This window comes from Ciona robusta, unplaced genomic scaffold, assembly GCF_009617815.1.
Source record: "Ciona robusta unplaced genomic scaffold, ASM961781v2 AP042743.1".
In the NCBI taxonomy this organism is placed as follows: domain Eukaryota; kingdom Metazoa; phylum Chordata; class Ascidiacea; order Phlebobranchia; family Cionidae; genus Ciona; species Ciona robusta.
In genome coordinates this window covers 38,132-60,144 of record NW_028323122.1, presented here as the reverse complement: position 1 = coordinate 60,144, position 22,013 = coordinate 38,132, and the positions used below count along the sequence as shown (strand labels likewise).

Below are 22,013 nucleotides of genomic sequence, written 5' to 3'. Positions count from 1 at the left end.
TGTTTATGTCCAGGTTAATTGCAATTGTGGCGAAGGATATTTCACAGAACAAACCAATGGATGTTGTTCATGCGTCCCGTTCACTACGACAACAACGACAATAACAACAAAGTAAAATGAGTGTGTGATCATTGTGATGTCATAAACAAATTTATTGTTGCAGAGTTTGCACAGAACCCTTTGTTTATTATGAATGCCAGCCTGATTGTTCATCTGTTTGTCCATATCTACGTTCATGCACAGATAACGTAGATTGTAATCCAACATGTGCTTGTCCACCCAACACTATGTATGATGGTGTAGATTGTGTTGTTGAAGGTGATTGTTTATGCAGAGTCAATGAAACTATATACCAGGTTTGTAATAATATATGGGGTGAGTAAAATACTAAACGATAACCATTGTTGTTTACAGCCCAACCAAGAATGGCAAGATGGTTGCAGTCAATGCACTTGTAGAGGAGGTTTAATATATTGCCACCAACCTGATTGTATTTACCCAATATGTTCTGTAGGACATGTGGTTCAAATGGTGAGTTCTTATATATTAGAAACAAATTTAATTTTTAATCATCATATTTTAACAGTTGCCTGATAAGTGTTGTCCAGAATGTGTTTCAATCCAGACCACAACATCCGGTTCCCAGCCAACAACATCCGGTTTCCAGCCAACAACATCCGGTTTCCAGCCAACAACATCTGGTTTCCAGCCAACAACATCCGGTTTCCAGCCAACAACATCTGGTTTCCAGCCAACAACATCCGGTTTCCAGCCAACAACATCTGGTTTCCAGCCAACAACATCCAGTTTCCAGCCAACAACATCTGGTTTCCAGCCAACAACATCTGGTTCCCAGCCAACAACATCTGGTTTCCAGCCAACAACATCCGGTTTCCAGCCAACAACATCTGGTTTCCAGCCAACAACATCCAGTTTCCAGCCAACAACATCTGGTTTCCAGCCAACAACATCCGGTTTCCAGCCAACAACATCTGGTTCCCAGCCAACAACATCCGGTTTCCAGCCAACAACATCCGGTTTCCAGCCAACAACATCTGGTGTCCAGTCGACAACAAAAGAACCAGTGCCAAGTACTTTTTTTATTATAATGTTGTTAATTACTTAACAATATTTTCTCCACAGAATGCAACCTCACGTGTTACTGCATGTTTGGATGTGACCGGGACGAATCAAAATGTCCAATATTATCAGATTGTCCCTACCGATGTTCATGTAACAAAGGAACCCTTAAAGTTCGTGGCAGATGTGCTTTCCTTGTTGAATCTGTTCAATGTTTGCCTGAATGGACAACAGTCGGCATAACTGAACAAACAACGAGTGAAATAATTGATGGAGGAAATCGAACCACAGTTGAACCAAGTGCTACAACTTTAGCTCCAATAACATTACCCCCTAACATATGTTCGAATGAATGTAATTGTACCATGGGATGTAATGATATTGGAAACTGTTTGCCTCATTGGGGATGCAGTATCGATGTAAGTAGTCAACGCACAATAACCATTATGACGTAATAAACATGGTATTAACAGGAATGTTCCTGTTCGGATCCTAATATGGATCGAGTGAACGGTCGTTGTGGGACTTACCCTACTTGCCCCACTACCACAACCCCAGTTGCCGGAACAACCACCACCCCAGTTGCCGGGGCAACCGATACCACAGTTACTGGGGCAACTACTACCCCAGTTGCCGGGGCAACCACCACCTCAGTTGCCGGGGCAACCACCGCCCCAGTTGCCGGGGCAACCACTACCCCAGTTGCCGGGGCAACCGACACCCTAGTTGGCGGGGCAACCACTACTCCAATTGCCGGGGCAACCACTACCCCAGTTGCCGGGGCAACCACTACCCCAGTTGCCGGAACAACCACCACCCCAGTTGCCGGGGCAACCACTGCCCCAGTTGCCGGGGCCGGGGCAACTACCGCCCCAGTTGCCAAAACAACCACCACCCCAGTTGCCGGAGCAACCACCGCCCCAGTTGCCGGGGCAACCACTACCCCAGTTGCCGGGACAACCACTACCCCAGTTGCCGGGACAACTACCGCCCCAGTTGCCGGAACAACCACTACCCCAGTTGCCGGGGCAACCACCGCCCCAGTTGCCGGGGCAACCACCGCCCCAGTTGCCGGGGCAACCACTACTCCAGTTGCCGGAACAACCACCACCCCAGTTGCCGGGGCAACCACTGCCCCAGTTGCCGGGGCAACCACCACCCCAGTTGCCGGGGCAACCACCGCCCCAATTGCCGGGGCAACCACTACCCCAGTTGCCGGGGCAACCACCGCCTTAGTTGCCGGGGCAACCACTACCCCAGTTGCCGGGGCAACCACTACCCCAGTTGCCGGAACAACCACCACCCCAGTTGCCAGGGCAACCACCGCCCCAGTTGCCGGGGCAACCACCGCCCCAGTTGCCGGAACAACCACCACCCCAGTTGCCGGGGCAACCACCGCCCCAGTTGCCGGGGCAACCACTACCCCAGTTGCCAGGGCAACCACTACCCCAGTTGCCGGGGCAACCACTACCCCAGTTGCCGGGGCAACCACTACCCCAGTTGCCAGGGCAACCACTACCGCAGTTGCCGGAACAACTACTACCCCAGTTGCCGGGACAACTACCGCCCCAGTTGCCGGGGCAACCACCGCCCCAGTTGCCGAGGCAACCACCCCCTCAGTTGCCGAGGCAACCACCCCCCCAGTTGCCGGGGCAACCACCCCTCCTGGTAAAGTATGAGGTGAAATACAGAAAAAAAGTAATATTAAAGTTGCTGAAATTTTCAGTTTGTGTTGGTGGGCAAATATTCCATCCATGCCCATGCTACAGCACATGCTCTGGTGTATTGAGCAACCAATGTCCAAGTGGTTCAGACTGTAAGGCTGGATGTGTTTGTGAGAATGGTATGGTTGAACATGATGGGGAATGCATCAAAGTTGAGCAATGTCCATGTTACCATGATGACAAACTTTATAAGGTAGAAAGACAAATATAAAATAGAAACACTAACTTCATTTACCTTTATTTTAGTTTGGACAAATTGTTCCAAATTATAGCAATGTAAGTTGTGATGAATGTATTTGCACGGATGAAGGTATTGTCTGCGCTAAATCATGTCCTATCACACGAACTATGTGTGAAATGGCTGGTGGTATATTCATGTTTAATTCTGATTCTTGCTGCAAATGTTTTAAACAATCAACACAAATCATCACAACAACATCAAAACCAGGTGAACCATTGTGTTTGTATATTCCATTAAAACTGATGATTAATTTAATTTAGTTCAAACAACTGAGGAACTTCTATCTACAACAACAAGAACCATCGTGGAAACAGCAACTGTAGGTGAAATAGGTTTATTTATATTTATGCTAATTTAATAATTCACAGATTCCTGTTGAAACGAGTCGGAAAACCTCGACCGCTCCCATCGGTGAGTCAACATTGGTTTCGTGCTAAGTTTAAATTTAAATTTCAATATTTCTAGTTTGTTTGCCGCCGCTGGAGGCGAGTTATTGTGGATGTAATAACACATGTGGACAACCATGTAATAATGGGTGCTTGGTTGGATGTTTCTGCCCTGAAGGTACATTACAGGATGGGGATAAATGCATTAAACAGGAACAATGTCCATGCGTGTATGATGGTTTAAGGTATGTTGGATTCTAACTTTTTAAGCACGTTGAGTAAAGTTATATTGTAAGGTATCCGAATGGAGGTAAATGGAGAAAGTCATCGTGTATGAAATGTGTTTGTGTTGGTGGTGAAGTGGTATGTACAAAGGAATGCAACATAACATGTACTCCAATGCAACTTGTGAAGGAGACAACAGGGGATGAATGTTGTTACTGCAAGGAAGGTGGGTCATTTTATCAAGTGTCACCTAAATTAAATGTGTTTCAATCAAAACAAATATTACATAAACATGAAAGTTATCATAAAATGCTTTAACTTTGTAAATATTTTTAGTTGAAATCGTGGAAACAACAACGGCATCAAGTCCTTCGACCGTCCAAACAATCCACCCATGTGAGGGTTGCCTTGTTGATGATGAGTAAATATGTTGTCAATGTAACTAAACCATATATTTAATAATATGTATTAGATGTTTGGCAGTAAATACCGAATGGAAGTTAAATCCATGTGAGACATGTACATGCACAAGTGAACAGGGAAGTGTGAATTGTGTTGAAATTCAGTGCCCAATCATTGACTGTGAGGAGGGTTATCATCTTATTGTTGAAGATGGTCAATGTTGTTCCGTATGCGGTAAGTGTAATGTTGTGTGGTATGTGAACATAGTTTTAACTATGTTTTAACAGATAAGCATTGCCCTGGTGAATACTATTGTAATCAAACGTCATGTATTCCTATGAAATGGGTTTGTGACGGTCATAAAGATTGCTTCGATGGAAAAGATGAACAAAGCTGTTTAGTTAGCACAACTGTGGCACCAGCACGCACAACTGTGGCACCAGGACGTACAACTGTGGCACCAGGAAGCACAACTGTGGCACCAGGAAGCACAACTGTGGCACCTGCACGCACAACTGTGGCACCAGCAGGTACAACTGTGGCACCAGGACGTACAACTGTGGCATCAGGCACAACTGTGGCACCAGGAAGTACAACTGTGGCACCAGCAGGCACAACTGTGGCACCAGGAAGCACAACTATGGCACCAGACACAACCATGGCACCAGGAAAAACAACTGTGGCACCCGGAAGCACAACTGTGGCACCAGCAGGCACAACTGTGGCATCAGGCACAACTGTGGCACCAGGAAGTACAACTGTGGCACCAGTAGGCACAACTGTGGCATCAGGAAGCACAACTATGGCACCAGACACAACCATGGCACCAGGAAAAACAACTGTGGCATCAGGCACAACTGTGGCATCAGGCACAACTGTGGCACCAGGAAGTACAACTGTGGCACCAGCAGGTACAACTGTGGCACCGGGACGTACAACTGTGGCATCAGGCACAACTGTGGCACCAGCAGGCACAACTGTGGCATCAGGCACAACTGTGGCACCAGGAAGTACAACTGTGGCACCAGCAGGCACAACTGTGGCACCAGGAAGTACAACTGTGGCACCAGCAGGCACAACTGTGGCATCAGGCACAACTGTGGCACCAGGCACAACTGTGGCACCAGGAAGCACAACTGTGGCACCGGGAAGTACAACTGTGGCACCAGCAGGTACAACTGTGGCACCAGGACGTACAACTGTGGCATCAGGCACAACTGTGGCACCAGCAGGCACAACTGTGGCACCAGGAGGCACAACTGTGGCACCAGGAAGCACAACTGTGGCACCGGGAAGCACAACTGTGGCACCAGGAAGCACAACTGCGGCACCAGGCACAACCGTGGCAACAGGAAGTACAACTGTGGCACCAGGAAGCACAACTGCGGCACCAGGCACAACCGTGGCACCAGGAAGTACAACTGTGGCACCAGCAGGCACAACTGTGGCACCAGGAAGCACAACTGCGGCACCATGCATTGATGCTAATGGTAATGGATTTTATACTTAATTAAAATATTTCTAACAAGATTGATTTATGGCAGGTTTGTTAGTCAAGCCTGGTGAAATATGGGTTGAAAACGAATGTACAGAATGTAAATGTTTGGACAACCAAGCAGTATGCGCTACACGTGTGGCTTGTATGGTAAGTTATTGTTGCTAAGGTTTTGAAATATATTTAACTGTTTGTTTGACTCCAGGAATCCACTATTGCTACAACGCATACACCAGGTAAGTAAACAACCATTTCAAAAATAACATAATTGCCAACAATTGACATTGATATATTGCTATTAACAGGGGTAATTGAAACCACAGCACCTGGTTCAGTCGTTTGTGTGCATGACAACAAAGTTTATGAGGTAATCAACTTTTAATATACATAAGAATATATATATATTGATGATGCTTTTCTTTAGATGGAGCAAGTGTGGTACCCAGATAACTGTTCTATGTGCAAATGTACTGAGGATGGTTCGGTTAGTTGTGGTGAACATTGTACTTTGGAATGCAAGGATGGGTTCGAATTAGTGAACCATGCACCTGATGATGGGATATGTTGCGCTTGTAGACCAATCGCTGAATATTGTGAAGAACCTGTTGGAGTTTTCAAAGAGGTTTGTTTTAATAAAGAACTTGTTCATCATTGATTCGAAAAACATTGTTTAGGTTGGAGAATCTTGGCAGTATGGACCATGCAGAAGATGTACTTGTGCTCTTGCTAATCAAGTGAGATGTGTTACATACTCATGCACCCCATGTGACGCTGGGACTATGACTGTACCTGTAGAAGGACAATGTTGCCCAGATTGTAGAGTTATTCAAACAACAACGTCTGCAACAACCAAGCCGGGTACATTACTATATTCTAACCAACATAACATTGTAATAATATAACTTATCACCCAGGAGTCATTATCACTACAATGTCACCATGTGGAACCGACCTTGTTTCGTGTGATGGAATACGCTGTATCCCAAACACATGGATGTAAGTTATTTTTAACATCATTATCTTCGTAATGATTCATAATCTATAGTTGCGACGGCAAACATGACTGTGAGGACGGCAGGGATGAAATGGATTGCTCAACAACGCCATCTAATGGATGTTATTATGAAGGAAAATTTTACGAATTAGGTTGATTTTATTTTTAAACATTTTTAACGAAATATAAAAATGGAAATTTTTAGGATCGGAAATAACTTCTGGAGATTGTTACGTGGTGTATTGTGATGTCACTGGTGAAGTTGTTTTTGGTGACAATTTCAGTTGTGAATCAACCACTATGACATCATCAACAATGGTTTGTTTGTTTACTTTAATATTTATAAAAAAATAAATTTTAACAATAATTTTTATCAAATAGGTTTCCACGGAAGCCACAACCTCCCCTGCGTGTGCATTTGATTGCGGAAACTCCGAATGTCTTCCCGATGTTGGAATGGTGTGTGATGGGAAAGTTCAATGCAGTAGTGGACGTGATGAAGCTGGCTGTGTTAATGGTGGGTTGGTGTTGATGGTGGGTTCATGTTGATGGTGGGTTTGTGTTGATGGGTTGATGTTGATGGTGTGTTGGTGTTGATGGTGGGTTGGTGTTAATGGTGGGTTGGTGTTGTTGATGGGTTGGTGTTGATGGTGGGTTGATGTTGATGGTGGGTTGGTGTTGATGGTGGGTTGGTGTTGATGGTGGGTTGGTGTTGATGGTGTCGGTTGGTGTTGATGGTGGGTTGGTGTTGTTGATGGATTGATGTTGATGATGGGTTGGTGTTGATGATGGGTTGGTGTTGATGGTGGGTTGGTGTTGATGGTGGGTTGGTGTTGATGATGGGTTGGTGTTGATCGTCGGTTGGTGTTGATGATGGGTTGGTGTTGATGGTCGGTTGGTGTTGATGGTAGGTTGATGTTGATGGTGGGTTCATGTTGATGGTGGGTTTGTGTTGATGGGTTGATGTTGATGGTGTGTTGGTGTTGATGGTGGGTTGGTGTTGATGGTGGGTTGATGTTGATGGTGGGTTGATGTTGATGATGGGTTGGTGTTGATGATGGGTTGGTGTTGATGGTGGGTTGGTGTTGATGGTGGGTTGATGTTGATGGTAGGTTGATGTTGATGGTGGGTTTATGTTGATGGTGGGTTGGTGTTGATGATGGGTTGATGTTGATGATGGGTTGGTGTTGATGGTGGGTTGGTGTTGATGGTGGGTTGGTGTTGATGGTGGGTTGATGTTGATGGTGGGTTGATGTTGATGGTGGGTTGGTGTTAATGGTGGGTTGGTGTTGATGGTGGGTTGGTGTTGATGGTGGGTTGGTGTTGATGGTGGGTTGATGTTGATGGTGGGTTGATGTTGATGGTGGGTTGGTGTTAATGGTCGGTTGGTGTTGATGATGGGTTGGTGTTGATGGTGGGTTGGTGTTGATGATGGGTTGGTGTTGATGGTGGGTTGGTGTTGATGGTGGGTTGGTGTTGATGATGGGTTGGTGTTGATCGTCGGTTGGTGTTGATGATGGGTTGGTGTTGATGGTCGGTTGGTGTTGATGGTAGGTTGATGTTGATGGTGGGTTCATGTTGATGGTGGGTTTGTGTTGATGGGTTGATGTTGATGGTGTGTTGGTGTTGATGGTGGGTTGGTGTTGATGGTGGGTTGATGTTGATGGTGGGTTGATGTTGATGATGGGTTGGTGTTGATGATGGGTTGGTGTTGATGGTGGGTTGGTGTTGATGGTGGGTTGATGTTGATGGTAGGTTGATGTTGATGGTGGGTTTATGTTGATGGTGGGTTGGTGTTGATGATGGGTTGATGTTGATGATGGGTTGGTGTTGATGGTGGGTTGGTGTTGATGGTGGGTTGGTGTTGATGGTGGGTTGATGTTGATGGTGGGTTGATGTTGATGGTGGGTTGGTGTTAATGGTGGGTTGGTGTTGATGGTGGGTTGGTGTTGATGGTGGGTTGGTGTTGATGGTGGGTTGATGTTGATGGTGGGTTGATGTTGATGGTGGGTTGGTGTTAATGGTCGGTTGGTGTTGATGATGGGTTGGTGTTGTTGATGGGTTGGTGTTGTTGATGGGTTGATGTTGATGGTGGGTTGATGTTAATGGTCGGTTGGTGTTGATGATGGGTTGGTGTTGTTGATGGGTTGGTGTTGTTGATGGGTTGATGTTGATGGTGGGTTGATGTTGATGGTGGGTTGGTGTTGATGGTGGGTTGGTGTTGATGGTGGGTTGGTGTTGATGGTGGGTTGGTGTTGATGGTCGGTTGGTGTTGATGGTAGGTTGGTGTTAATGGTCGGTTGGTGTTGATGATGGGTTGGTGTTGTTGATGGGTTGGTGTTGATGATGGGTTGGTGTTGATGGTGGGTTGATGTTGATGATGGGTTGATGTTGATGATGGGTTGGTGTTGATGATGGGTTGGTGTTGATGATGGGTTGGTGTTGATGGTGGGTTGGTGTTGATGGTGGGTTGGTGTTGATGGTGGGTTGGTGTTGATGGTAGGTTGATGTTGATGGTAGGTTGATGTTGATGGTGGGTTGATGTTGATGATGGGTTGATGTTGATGGTGGGTTGGTGTTGATGGTGGGTTGGTGTTGATGGTGGGTTGGTGTTAATGGTCGGTTGGTGTTGATGATGGGTTGCTGTTGTTGATGGGTTGGTGTTGTTGATGGGTTGATGTTGATGGTGGGTTGATGTTGATGGTGGGTTGGTGTTGATGGTGGGTTGGTGTTAATGGTGGGTTGGTGTTGATGGTGGGTTGATGTTGATGGTGGGTTGGTGTTGTTGATGGGTTGATGTTGATGGTGGGTTGATGTTAATGGTGGGTTGGTGTTGATGGTGGGTTGATGTTGATGGTGGGTTGGTGTTGTTGATGGGTTGATGTTGATGGTGGGTTGATGTTGATGGTGGGTTGGTGTTGATGGTGGGTTGGTGTTGATGGTGGGTTGGTGTTGATGATGGGTTGGTGTTGATGGTGGGTTGGTGTTAATGGTGGGTTGGTGTTGATGGTGGGTTGATGTTAATGATAGGTTGGTGTTGATGGTGAGTTGGTGTTGATGATGGGTTGATGTTGATGGTGGGTTGGTGTTGATGGTGGGTTGGTGTTAATGGTGGGTTGGTGTTGATGTTAATGATGGGTTGGTGTTGATGGTGGGTTGGTGTTGATGGTGGGTTGGTGTTGATGATGGGTTGGTGTTGATGGTGGGTTGGTGTTGATGGTGGGTTGGTGTTAATGGTGGGTTGGTGTTGATGGTGGGTTGATGTTAATGATGGGTTGGTGTTGATGGTGGGTTGGTGTTGGTGATGGGTTGATGTTGATGGTGGGTTTGTGTTGATGGGTTGATGTTGATGGTGGGTTGATGTTGATGGTGGGTTTTTGTTGATGGGTTGATGTTGATGGTGGGTTGGTGTTGATGGTGGGTTGGTGTTGATGGTGGGTTGGTGTTAATGGTGGGTTCGTGTTAATAAACCTCCTTCATTGTTTATTTTTGTTTTTAGTTTGTCCATGCGTTTGTGAGAGCGACTGTGATGGCCAACCAACATCTAATTGTTCATCAACTGCTGAATGTTCAGAGGATCAGAATTGTGTTTGTCCTGAAGATTCTTACTGGAAAGTTGATCTCAATGTTTGCTTGAAAAATGTTGCAGGCTTTTGTCCTTGTGAAATATCTGGCAAGAAAATGGGAAGAGGTGACTTAAGGTTTAAAACGTTATGTTTTTGTAATTTATTTGGTGGACAGGATGGACGTTTGAACCAAACTGGATGAGAAAGACAATGTATATGCCTGGTGAAGTTTGGACTAATGGTGTGGACGATAAGTTGCCTGAAACCACAAACGAAAGAGGAGAGATATCAAGTATTGATGGGAGTTTAGCTGTGGATCAAAATACACGGACATTCTGGGATGTAAACCCTGCTGGTAAGTTAATAAGATGTTTATAGTTACAAGATGTAACATTAATGTTTTGCAGGTGATATATTTGATAGAGATATGGAGTTTGACTTGGAGAATGTTTATCATGTGATTCAGATTCGTATGAGTTGTCGGCTCAACGGAGGTTTGGAAAACGCTGAAAAAGCTGCCGTGATGCTGGTAGATTGTGTGGATAGTAAAGTCGAATCGAAATGTGTAAAAGGAAACATTTTCAGGCATTTGAAGAACAAGCGTTCGGTGCTTTTAAGTGGGTGGAAGTGGCAACGATTGGCTGCAAAGTTGGGGAAGAATTCATTGACGAAGTTTCGGAGCCGTTCCAGAGCGATGCTCGAGTATTCAGGTTACATGTTGATGGGACGCACATTCCAAAGAATAACCCAACACAAGTTATCGATAAAAGAAAACCTCAAATTAGTGAAATTAGTTTCCTTATTGATGGTAAGTTAATAAAACTAGTGGTCGTGGACAATCGTATCAACTTTAATATTTAGAATCCAATCACTGGGTCGAAGGAGATTGTTTGTCATGCAACTGTTCAGCTGATGGAACTCAAACATGTTCTGTGTCCTGCAATCTAAGTCCGTTGGATTGCCAAAAGCAAGGCATGCAACTTCAGAAGGGAAGTTCTGACACTTGTTGCTCATGTGTGGCAACAACGACAACAACGATTGTAACCACACCTGCCACAACACAACCTCCAACCATTTGCTCACAAAATTGTCTTTGTCTTTCCGATTGTGATGGGAACGCAGATTATTGCTCAGCTTTACCTGAATGCACCCACTTGTAAGTTACCAACATCAAATTATATTCTTGTTTGTTATGTTGATTTGTTTAGATGTGAATGTCCCAATTCTGTGATGAATGTTTATGACCGATCAAACTGGAGGTGTATACTTTCTCCACCCGCGTTTTTATGTCCGTCAAAGACAACAACAATGCCATCAACAACAACAACAACAATATTAACAACTTCCCATACGGAAACTACCACATCCCTGCCAGGTTGGAATGTTTTTGCCTTCATTTCTATTTTATGTTGACACTTTTGCTTTAGTTTGTTCCAGTATGTGTGAGCATAATTTAACATGCGTGGAGATGCGAAATTTTAATCCCGTGGAGGTTCCCATGTTCGCTGCCGACATTGATCCATTTGTTTGTGCAAGTTGTCCTTGTCCACCTGGAACAACTAAAGGTTGGTGATCAAAAATGTTTTAACAAATATAAATATCTCAATATTTAGATGAAGCTTGGGCGACTGGGATGTGTTTAAGATTCCCCGAGACATGCGATGGTTGTGTGCACGGTGATTCAACTTATCCCATTGGAACAAAGTTCCCACAAGGAACATGCGAGGAATGTGAATGCGTTATGGTGGATGGAACAACATTAACACATTGTTACCCCAAGTGCAATCTACGTTCTTATGATTGCACCAATGTATGTGTTGTGTATCTAATGCAACAGAACAAACGTTTATTATTGTAATTATAGAAGGGAATGATATTCGTGAATGAATCCGACTCGTGTTGTCATTGTGCTGTAGTCCCAACAACGACCACAATACAACTCGTAACTACACCTGGGTTACAAACTACACCAGCTATGACGTGCCAATCTGAGTGCTATGTTACAATAACTTGTGAACAACAGGTAAATATTTTGTTGGATTGGTATTAATCAATCATAATTAAACTTTTGTTAGTCATCCTATGAACCTGGTTCCCCCCCACCTTTCAACATTAATGAAGGATGCACCAATTGTGCATGTTCCGCTGGAAGCATTGAAGATACTTCACTATGGAACACCAGCATGTGCCTGCACTTTGAAACCCCGTGTGCCGAACCATGTAGGGTTGGAGATCAAGTCTTTGCAGTAATTATATAATATAAATACTTTTATATTGATAATAATCAGTAAATGTTCAGATGAATGAAACTTTTGTAAGAGGATGCGAAGCTTGTGTTTGTGATTACATTGAAGGAATGTACACGGAGAGATGTCTTCCATTCTGTAACTTAACTCAAGAATATTGTTTAAACAAAGATATGGTATTGTTCAATACTGATGAAGTTTGCTGCAAGTAAGAAACATGATTAAATTTAAGGGTATTTCAAGTGAATATTTTTTTAATTCAGGTGTGTTCCATACGGTGTTGTAACTACTACAGAGATGGTTGGGCAAACTACCACTCCTAAATCTGGTGTTGCAACTACTACAGAGATAGTTGGGCAAACTACCACTCCCAAATCTGGTGTTGTAACCACTACAGAGATGGTTGGTCAAACTACCACTACAGAGATGGTTGGGCAAACTACCACTACAGAGATGGTTGGGCAAACTACCACTCCCAAATCTGGTGTTGCAACCACTACAGAGATGGTTGGGCAAACTACCACTCCTAAATCTGGTGTTGCAACCACTACAGAGATGGTTGGGCAAACTACCACTCCCAAATCTGGTGTTGCAACCACTACAGAGATGGTTGGGCAAACTACCACTCCCAAATCTGGTGTTGTAACCACTACAGAGATGGTTGGGCACACTACCACTCCCAAATCTGGTGTTGCAACCACTACAGAGATGGTTGGGCAAACTAGCACTCCCAAATCTGGTGTTGCAACTACTACAGAGATGGTTCGGCAAACGACCACTCCCAAATCTGGTGTTGTAACTACTACAGAGATGGTTGGGCAAACTACTACTCCCAAATCTGGTGTTGTAACCACTACAGAGATGGTTGGGCAAACTACTACTCCCAAATCTGGTGTTGTAACCACTACAGAGATGGTTGGGCAAACTACCACTTCCAAATCTGGTGTTGCAACCACTACAGAGATAGTTGGGCAAACTACCACTCCCAAATCTGGTGTTGCAACCACTACAGAGATGGTTGGGCAAACTACCACTCCCAAATCTGGTGTTGTAACCACTACAGAGATGGTTGGGCAAACTAGCACTCCCAAATCTGGTGTTGCAACCACTACAGAGATGGTTGGGCAAACTACCACTCCCAAATCTGGTGTTGTAACCACTACAGAGATAGTTGGGCAAACTAGCACTCCCAAATCTGGTGTTGCAACCACTACAGAGATGGTTGGGCAAACTACCACTCCCAAATCTGGTGTTGTAACCACTACAGAGATGGTTGGGCAAACTACCACTCCCAAATCTGGTGTTGCAACCACTACAGAGATGGTTGGGCAAACTAGCACTCCCAAATCTGGTGTTGCAACCACTACAGAGATGGTTGGGCAAACTACCACTCCCAAATCTGGTGTTGTAACCACTACAGAGATGGTTGGGCAAACTACCACTCCCAAATCTGGTGTTGTAACCACTACAAGCAGCAATGCATGTCCAGAAGAATGTAATTGTGTTTTGGGTTGTAATGGTGAACAGGATGATTGTAAAGCAATCGAGGGTTGTACGGTTTATTGCAAATGTTCAATGAGGTATGTTCCTATTTCGTTTGTTTGTTATGGTCAAGTTAAAGTTGGTCCTATGTTTAGTTCATCAATACATGTGAACGGGAGATGCGCCGTTTCACCAGATCCGTCTCTCTGTGCAACTGTCACTTTTACAACAGGACCGACAACAACGACTTTTAACACTGGGTCATCTACTATTGGTGTAACCCCAAGAGCACCAATATGTTTGGTATGTATTAAAGTGAAAATGGGAAATAATTGAACAAAAATTAATTCAATTCTTTCCAGGAGGGTGAGCAGATTGAAGAAGCAAGCTTTTGTCAAGTTTGTACATGTCATGATAACCAGTATCATTGTAAAACAACATGTTCTATTACATGTACAAAGGTAAGCATTGAGTATTTTATTTATTACATTGCTCATCATAACTCTGTTTGAAGGGAATGGAAAGAGTTTTCACCGAAGGAACTTGTTGCTTTTGTCGAGCTATTGCTACTACACCAGTTACCACTGTTGCAACTACTACAGAGATGGTTCGGCAAACGACCACTCCTAAATCTGGTGTTGCAACCACTACAGAGATGGTTGGTCAAACTACCACTCCCAAATCTGGTGTTACAACCACTACAGGGATGGTTGGTCAAACTACCACTCCCAAATCTGGTGTTGCAACTACTACAGAGATGGTTGGGCAAACTAGCACTCCCAAATCTGGTGTTGCAACCACTACAGAGATGGTTGGACAAACTACCACTCCCAAATCTGGTGTTGTAACTACTACAGAGATGGTTGGGCAAACTACCACTCCCAAATCTGGTGTTGCAACCACTACAGAGATGGTTGGGCAAACTACCACTCCCAAATCTGGTGTTGTAACTACTACAGAGATGGTTGGTCAAACTACCACTCCCAAATCTGGTGTTACAACCACTACAGAGATAGTTGGGCAAACTACCACTCCCAAATCTGGTGTTGTAACCACTACAGAGATGGTTGGGCAAACTACCACTCCCAAATCTGGTGTTGCAACCACTACAGAGATGGTTGGACAAACTACCACTCCTAAATCTGGTGTTGCAACCACTACAGAGATGGTTGGGCAAACTACCACTCCCAAATCTGGTGTTGTAACTACTACAGAGATGGTTGGGCAAACTACCACTCCCAAATCTGGTGTTGTAACTACTACAGAGATGGTTGGTCAAACTACCACTCCCAAATCTGGTGTTACAACCACTACAGAGATAGTTGGTCAAACTACCACTCCCAAATCTGGTGTTACAACCACTACAGAGATGGTTGGACAAACTAGCACTCCCAAATCTGGTGTTGCAACTACTACAGAGATGGTTGGACAAACTACCACTCCTAAATCTGGTGTTGCAACCACTACAGAGATGGTTGGGCAAACTACCACTCCCAAATCTGGTGTTGTAACTACTACAGAGATGGTTGGGCAAACTACCACTCCCAAATCTGGTGTTGCAACTACTACAGAGATGGTTGGGCAAACTACTACTCCCAAATCTGGTGTTGCAACTACTACAGAGATGGTTGGGCAAACTACCACTCCCAAATCTGGTGTTGTAACCACTACAGAGATGGTTGGGCAAACTACCACTCCTAAATCTGGTGTTGCAACCACTACAGAGATGGTTGGGCAAACTACTACTTTCAAATCTGGTGTTGCAACCACTACAGAGATGGTTGGACAAACTACCACTCCCAAATCTGGTGTTGCAACTACTACAGGGATGGTTGGGCAAACTACCACTCCCAAATCTGGTGTTGTAACCACTACAGAGATGGTTGGGCAAACTACCACTCCTAAATCTGGTGTTGCAACCACTACAGAGATGGTTGGGCAAACTACTACTTTCAAATCTGGTGTTGCAACTACTACAGGGATGGTTGGGCAAACTACTACTTCCAAATCTGGCGTTGCAACTACTACAGAGATGGTTCGGCAAACTACTACTTCCAAATCTGGTGTTGTAACCACTACAGAGATGGTTGGGCAAACTACCACTCCCAAATCTGGTGTTGTAACCACTACAGAGATGGTTGGGCAAACTACCACTCCCATATCTGGTGTTGCAACTACTACAGAGATGGTTGGGCAAACTAGCACTCCCAAATCTGGTGTTGTAACCACTACAGAGATGGTTGGGCAAACTACCACTCCTAAATATGGTGTTGCAACCACTACAGAGATGGTTGGGCAAACTACCACTCCCATATCTGGTGTTGCAACTACTACAGAGATGGTGGGGCAAACTAGCACTCCCAAATCTGGTGTTGTAACCACTACAGAGATGGTTGGGCAAACTACCACTCCTAAATCTGGTGTTGTAACCACTACAGAGATGGTTGGGCAAACTACCACTCCCAAATCTGGTGTTGCAACCACTACAGAGATGGTTGGGCAAACTACCACTCCCAAATCTGGTGTTGTAACTACTGCTGTAAGTTAATGTATGTAATAAATACTTTTATTTTTTTCTAACATTAGATTTAAAATTTAGGAATATTCAACTGCCACACCATCACACAATTGTTCTTGGGATTGTAAATGCTTCGTTACCTGTCAAAATCAAAAGTTACTTGCTGAAGGTATGAACGGTTTAATTAATTTGTTACATTGTGTCATAGGTAGTATTGTTTTAGGGGAATTACCATCTCGTTGCGGCACCGAGGCTGCGACTGAATGCGACCTTTGCACTTGTGAGTCGGGCTATATCAAGGATTCAAAGACACGCAAATGTATTCAGATGGACACCGGCTGCAATCGACGATGTGTTTATAACGGAAAAACCATTGAGGTAACGATGCATTGCTGTGTTAGTTGTTTAAAATATATTGTGAAATATTAGGAGGGTTCGTATTTCTGGAGAGGTGATTGTCAATATTGTCAATGTTTGGATGGGAAGGAGCATTGCCAGAATAATGTGTGCAGATTATCCCAGGCTGCTTGTGATGAAATTGGACAAAGATTTGTTGAAATGCCAGGTTTTTTTAAATCCTAATCTTTATTATTGCATGTATAAATAATGTTTATTATTACGTCAGGTGCTTTGAATAATGTTTATTATTACGTCATGTAATTTAAATATTGTTTATTATTACGTCATGTAATTTAAATAATGTTTATTATTACTTCAGGTACTTGTTGTTATTGTGCTCCTTACAATGTCACAATCACCACATCAACATTGGCAACAACAATCGCTTTTGTGACGTCAAACCCAACAACAGAAGTCAACAATTGCATTTATGATGGAGTAGATTACAACCAACCATCGGTAACTTTAATGTTTACTTTTATAAATTCCAAACTAAAATCATTTTCCAGCCACATAACATTTGGGAGAATGGATGCAACATCTGCCGTTGTGAAAACAATACCCAAGAATGCAGCAAGGTTTGTAGATTGGAGCAATCTTCGTGTGGGGATGGAGAGATCTTGATGAATGATCTAACTTCTGATGAATGTTGTGAATGCGTTGCTCAAGGTAATGCAGAATAATCTTTATGCAGAAACAGTTTTAAGAAATCCATAACATTTAAAAAAGATTTTAATTAAAATAAGTTTAAAAATGTTATTTTTTTAGTTTGCGAGGTTGATGGGGTTTACAAAAAGTTTGGAGAAAGTTGGAATGTTGATGATTGCGTGACTTGTTCGTGTGTCGATTTCACAACGGGGGTTCATTGTGAAAGTCGAGAATGTAATGCTACTTGTGATGTCACACAGACATTGGAACTCGTGGAGGGGGAATGTTGCCCTAAATGCGGTAACTAACTAACTAATTAACCAATGATTAATATTAATTGGATTTAATTTAGTTGATCAAGCCCCAAGTTGTTCCCCTGTTGCGATCCAACACGTCATAAACCTTGATGGTTGCGTCACAGAAGGATCTGTTCAACTTACAGCTTGTGTTGGTAGTTGTGCTTCAAACGTCACAATGATTGATTCTCCACCTTTTATTCAGGTATACTAAATAAACAATGGTCAAAGTCTTGTGTCATAAACAAAATTCTTTTAGACGAATTGTCATTGTTGTAAACCCGATGACATCAGACATCGAAATGTCACGCTGACATGCCCAGGTGGAAGAATGGTTGATCACATGATCCCTGAAATATTATCGTGCGCATGCGCAGAGTGCGCGTACGAACCTGCGATTAAACCTACGCAGCCCGATCAAAATAATTGATCATCTTATATGGAAATATATGGAAACGACCGCTTCTTATTATCGACCTTGATTTTTGCCTCGCCGCAGCCTTCGTACCTATTCTAGATATTGCTCTATATACTACACCCCCCCCCGCTACAAAAATGTTTTTTCTTTGCTGCGGCGAATTATCTTGTTTTACTTTTGTAGGAGTAGAATTAGTTTTAGCAGTTCCATTACATGCAGTGTGCAATTGGCGAAGTAGAACAATCCGAATACAAATTGATTAGTTTATTTACAATGAGTGTTAATAGCTAAGCCACTATAATATATACAGATTACATGATTAAAATATTGTTTCTTCCAAACCGTCGCCTGCGAAAAATAACAATTAATATTTATGACATCATAAAGTAGACAACTTACCTGTTGGTTGTTCTATTGTGACATCATCAATGAAGTTCACGATGCATTGGTGCATTACGATGTATTCAGTCTGTAAGTTTTGTGTGTTTATTATATTTCACATCAACCAACCATTATCCTTACCAGGGTTTGAACCATAAACGGCCGATACTTCCTCAGGGACGCAACTGTCCCAAACACGTCGATGTATGATGTCATAGTATCAACGATTTTGTCCAAACCAATGAAAACGCCGCTTCGACCACTACCGTTGCTGGATAACGGAAGATAAGTTTTATTCATGACATCACAATAGTCATGATGACACCATAGTTATGACATCACAATGATGTCACAATAGATATGACATCACCATGATGTCCCAATAGTTATGACATCACAATGATGTCACAATAGATATGACATCACCATGATGTCCCAATAGTTATGACATCACAATGATGTCACAATAGATATGACATCACCATGATGTCCCAATAGTTATGACATCACAATATATTTACCTGCACATAACAATGGTTGGTTTGTACTCATTGTGACGCGTTGTCCGATAACTTTTAATAAATCGCACCAATGGAAGGGGGTTTCCCTGTTCCACTACTGACCAATTCATGAATTGAAACTGCGTCACATGACGAACTTTGTCCCGCTAAATATGTTAACAATGTATATATTGTGATGTCACAGTGATCATTGTTTTACCATTGTTACAGAAAAGTGTCGAACAATCCAATCCTTGCATACATCCTGCTTGGTCATCTGAATTGCCAAGTTTCCAAAATATTCAGTTTGTTTTTTCGGCCAATACTCACTGCATCTCTTCTATGAACATATAAAGGTATTATAATGTCATAATTAATACAATCGGCCTTACCTTTCCTCCCTCCATGACGTTGCATAACATCACAATGGTATTTGAACCCGTCTCCCAAATTAACCTCCAGAAATCTTTCTTTGTGTGATCCAGAGGTGTTTGGGTGGCCACGTACTGTTCGGGACTATGGGGACCCTTTGTAACCAACATAATATTAAACCAATATAATATTAAACCAATATAATATTAAACCAATATAATATTAAACCAATATAATATTAAACCAATATAATATTAAACCAATATAATATTAAACCAATATAATATTAAACAAATATAATATTAAACCAACATAATATTAAACCAATATAATATTAAACAAATATAATATTAAACCAACATAATATTAAACCAATATAATATTAAACCAACATAATATTAAACCAATATAATATTAAACCAATATAATATTAAACCAATATTAATATTAAACCAATATAATATTAAACCAACATAATATTAAACCAATATAATATTAAACCAATATAATATTAAACCAATATTAATATTAAACCAACATAATATTAAACCAATATAATATTAAACCAATAAACCATTATTATATTAAACCAATATACCGGTACATAGGAAGCATTGATGTAATTTGAACCTTCCACAGCAGGTATTCCTTCTATCTTGACTCTACAATGATCAACTAGAAAGTATTTGGGTTATTATTAAGTTTTATTCACAAATACTCTGCCTACTTACAAGGTACTAGCTTAGCCGTTCTGTTTTTCGTTTTATTACAAGCTTTTTCTGCTACAGATGTAGTACCAGCATAGGGTATTCCCCTAATGTCATCGAATTCTGAACTAAAACCTTTATTTTTGTTTTGTGATAATTTTTCCACCAACAACGAAAAGTCGGTCACAGCAACGGGTCTTGAGAATTCATTTATTGAAGGCGACCTATAAGAAATATTATATAAACCATAGAAATATTATATTGTAGACTCATATTTACCTGGCTGTATCTTTCATATCTCTTGAATCATCCATAACAAACGCCACGTTTGAATGAACACTAGATTCCATCACAGGAACCTTAGATTTCTCCTCAATAATGGGACCCATCGTTTCAATGGGACCCATCGTTTTTAATGATTCATTTCCATTTGGGATTTGATTTCGTCTCCGCCGTCTATGTAACCACTTGTTACGCACGGAGTAGTTTGACACTTAAGCTAACTTACCGTAACAATGCGACCGATATAGTCAGAAGTATAATAAATATCCCAAGTGCTGCCCCAATCGACACTAACAACGTCATATGCGCTTCGATAAAGCTCGGATTAGTTCGGAAAACTTCGGAATATTCGGTGTCTGTCATCAGGCCGTTGTTGGCCTCGGCTCGATATTTAAACCTTGATTTTAAATTCATTATTTTATTATTTAAGTTGTGATAATCTAACTTACCGATATTCTGTGTTTGATTTCAGTGGTCCATTGCATTGTGACGTCGACAAACGAGAACAATCGGAAGTTCCGATGACGAATCCATTGTTGGTTTGTGTTGATCGTTTGTTTCTGGAGTTGCAATAACTTTGAGGTTCTTCAGTTACAATAACCTTATACGGTGGTGAAGGCTCCTCACTATAAGCCTTCGCCCAATAAGTTGGTTCAGCGTCAAGCGTCGCTGTAAATATATTGTTTCAACTAAATATGTTTCAACCGGCGCAATAACTTTAACCTACCCCCCTCTTGTGCAACTATTACACTTAGACTCTTAAGCGGTCCATTGTCATCGGAGAAAACGCATGGTTTCTTCACAATAACAGATGATGACGTCACAATCGCTTTGTCTTGTTGGATAATAACTTCCGGTAGCAACGCCGGCACTGGAGGCGCTACAGGGTCATGGGGAATTTAAATGTAAAAGAAACACAAATATCGTCGTTAAAATATGAAACAAACAAATGTTATCGTACCGGTAATTGGTAGTTGGACGTCTGTTGTCCATAATGACCAAGGCCCGGCACCCACTGCAGTCGCGGCACGAACGCGAAATTTATACAATCGACCTCCCAACAAACCGTTGATTGTGACGTAATAAGGCACATTATTTGACGTGGGCTCCACTAAATCGCTAACCGGAATAATCGCGTTTCTGCTTTCAGAGTTCTAACAAAGGACAACTTCAAAACTCACAAAAATAATAACCTTAACTATCAACTTACCTCAAGCCGTTTAAACTGAATCGTATAATTTGTTAAAACTCCATTGGGGTCACGTGGGGGTTTGAATAAAACTCGAACCGATGACGAGTTTCCCATCACTATGGCAACGTTGACGTCACGCGGGAAATCTGAAGGAACTAAAAACATAGAAATAATGCATGTTCGTTTTAACTTCGTGACCCAACTAACCATCTTCATACGTTATAATGACAACTGGCTTTGAAGAAAGTTGTCCAACTGACGTCATAGTGCTCACTGTTACACCATAAATAGAATCTTCGTCCAAGCCGCTCATGACGTAACTATGCGTTGATGACGTCAATAGTGGACTTGTCACCCTCTATGACGTAATAAACTGAATGATTCTTACGAACAGTGTTGATTGGCGAAATTAATTAAACTTTTTCTCCTTTACAACATTTGGGTTAATCCCGGATATTC

General features: G+C 42.5%; 2 protein-coding genes across 4 annotated transcripts in view; one reads left to right on the top strand and one right to left on the bottom strand.

The window, feature by feature from the left end:
* Positions 1-18,387, top strand: part of LOC149723762 (uncharacterized) — a 57,270-nt gene extending 38,883 nt beyond the window's left edge. The window contains exons 47-93 of the mRNA XM_089893443.1: positions 14-111; positions 164-356; positions 415-531; positions 587-1,091; positions 1,144-1,499; positions 1,554-2,748; positions 2,807-2,997; positions 3,051-3,252; positions 3,306-3,364; positions 3,414-3,456; positions 3,511-3,676; positions 3,728-3,882; positions 3,993-4,077; positions 4,129-4,292; positions 4,346-5,548; positions 5,603-5,703; positions 5,759-5,789; positions 5,859-5,920; positions 5,978-6,175; positions 6,228-6,411; positions 6,468-6,549; positions 6,599-6,699; positions 6,753-6,865; positions 6,929-7,064; positions 10,047-10,238; positions 10,289-10,468; positions 10,521-10,642; positions 10,699-10,921; positions 10,975-11,269; positions 11,322-11,488; positions 11,541-11,678; positions 11,727-11,923; positions 11,978-12,136; positions 12,189-12,359; positions 12,413-12,567; positions 12,623-13,939; positions 13,997-14,144; positions 14,204-14,302; positions 14,356-16,380; positions 16,441-16,528; positions 16,583-16,737; positions 16,789-16,924; positions 17,078-17,217; positions 17,268-17,427; positions 17,527-17,706; positions 17,759-17,907; positions 17,962-18,387. Coding sequence (XP_089749569.1) covers positions 14-111; positions 164-356; positions 415-531; positions 587-1,091; positions 1,144-1,499; positions 1,554-2,748; positions 2,807-2,997; positions 3,051-3,252; positions 3,306-3,364; positions 3,414-3,456; positions 3,511-3,676; positions 3,728-3,882; positions 3,993-4,077; positions 4,129-4,292; positions 4,346-5,548; positions 5,603-5,703; positions 5,759-5,789; positions 5,859-5,920; positions 5,978-6,175; positions 6,228-6,411; positions 6,468-6,549; positions 6,599-6,699; positions 6,753-6,865; positions 6,929-7,064; positions 10,047-10,238; positions 10,289-10,468; positions 10,521-10,642; positions 10,699-10,921; positions 10,975-11,269; positions 11,322-11,488; positions 11,541-11,678; positions 11,727-11,923; positions 11,978-12,136; positions 12,189-12,359; positions 12,413-12,567; positions 12,623-13,939; positions 13,997-14,144; positions 14,204-14,302; positions 14,356-16,380; positions 16,441-16,528; positions 16,583-16,737; positions 16,789-16,924; positions 17,078-17,217; positions 17,268-17,427; positions 17,527-17,706; positions 17,759-17,907; positions 17,962-18,132 — 12,507 coding nt within the window. The 3' untranslated portion in view covers positions 18,133-18,387. The remainder of the gene's footprint in view (positions 1-13; positions 112-163; positions 357-414; positions 532-586; positions 1,092-1,143; positions 1,500-1,553; positions 2,749-2,806; positions 2,998-3,050; positions 3,253-3,305; positions 3,365-3,413; positions 3,457-3,510; positions 3,677-3,727; positions 3,883-3,992; positions 4,078-4,128; positions 4,293-4,345; positions 5,549-5,602; positions 5,704-5,758; positions 5,790-5,858; positions 5,921-5,977; positions 6,176-6,227; positions 6,412-6,467; positions 6,550-6,598; positions 6,700-6,752; positions 6,866-6,928; positions 7,065-10,046; positions 10,239-10,288; positions 10,469-10,520; positions 10,643-10,698; positions 10,922-10,974; positions 11,270-11,321; positions 11,489-11,540; positions 11,679-11,726; positions 11,924-11,977; positions 12,137-12,188; positions 12,360-12,412; positions 12,568-12,622; positions 13,940-13,996; positions 14,145-14,203; positions 14,303-14,355; positions 16,381-16,440; positions 16,529-16,582; positions 16,738-16,788; positions 16,925-17,077; positions 17,218-17,267; positions 17,428-17,526; positions 17,707-17,758; positions 17,908-17,961) is intronic.
* LOC149723757 (phosphatidylinositol phosphatase PTPRQ-like) overlaps positions 18,370-22,013 on the bottom strand; it is a 33,178-nt gene continuing 29,534 nt past the window's right edge. For all 3 annotated transcript variants that reach the window (XM_089893447.1, XM_089893446.1, XM_089893444.1), the window contains 15 exons: positions 21,762-21,912; positions 21,573-21,709; positions 21,324-21,516; positions 21,090-21,242; positions 20,812-21,031; positions 20,589-20,759; positions 20,360-20,536; positions 20,105-20,304; positions 19,972-20,048; positions 19,394-19,528; positions 19,222-19,341; positions 19,023-19,168; positions 18,643-18,772; positions 18,520-18,589; positions 18,370-18,468 (listed from right to left, as the gene is read on the bottom strand). In XM_089893447.1, the coding sequence (XP_089749573.1) occupies positions 18,440-18,468; positions 18,520-18,589; positions 18,643-18,772; positions 19,023-19,168; positions 19,222-19,341; positions 19,394-19,528; positions 19,972-20,048; positions 20,105-20,304; positions 20,360-20,536; positions 20,589-20,759; positions 20,812-21,031; positions 21,090-21,242; positions 21,324-21,516; positions 21,573-21,709; positions 21,762-21,912 (2,109 nt within the window). In that variant the 3' untranslated portion in view covers positions 18,370-18,439. The remainder of the gene's footprint in view (positions 18,469-18,519; positions 18,590-18,642; positions 18,773-19,022; positions 19,169-19,221; positions 19,342-19,393; positions 19,529-19,971; positions 20,049-20,104; positions 20,305-20,359; positions 20,537-20,588; positions 20,760-20,811; positions 21,032-21,089; positions 21,243-21,323; positions 21,517-21,572; positions 21,710-21,761; positions 21,913-22,013) is intronic.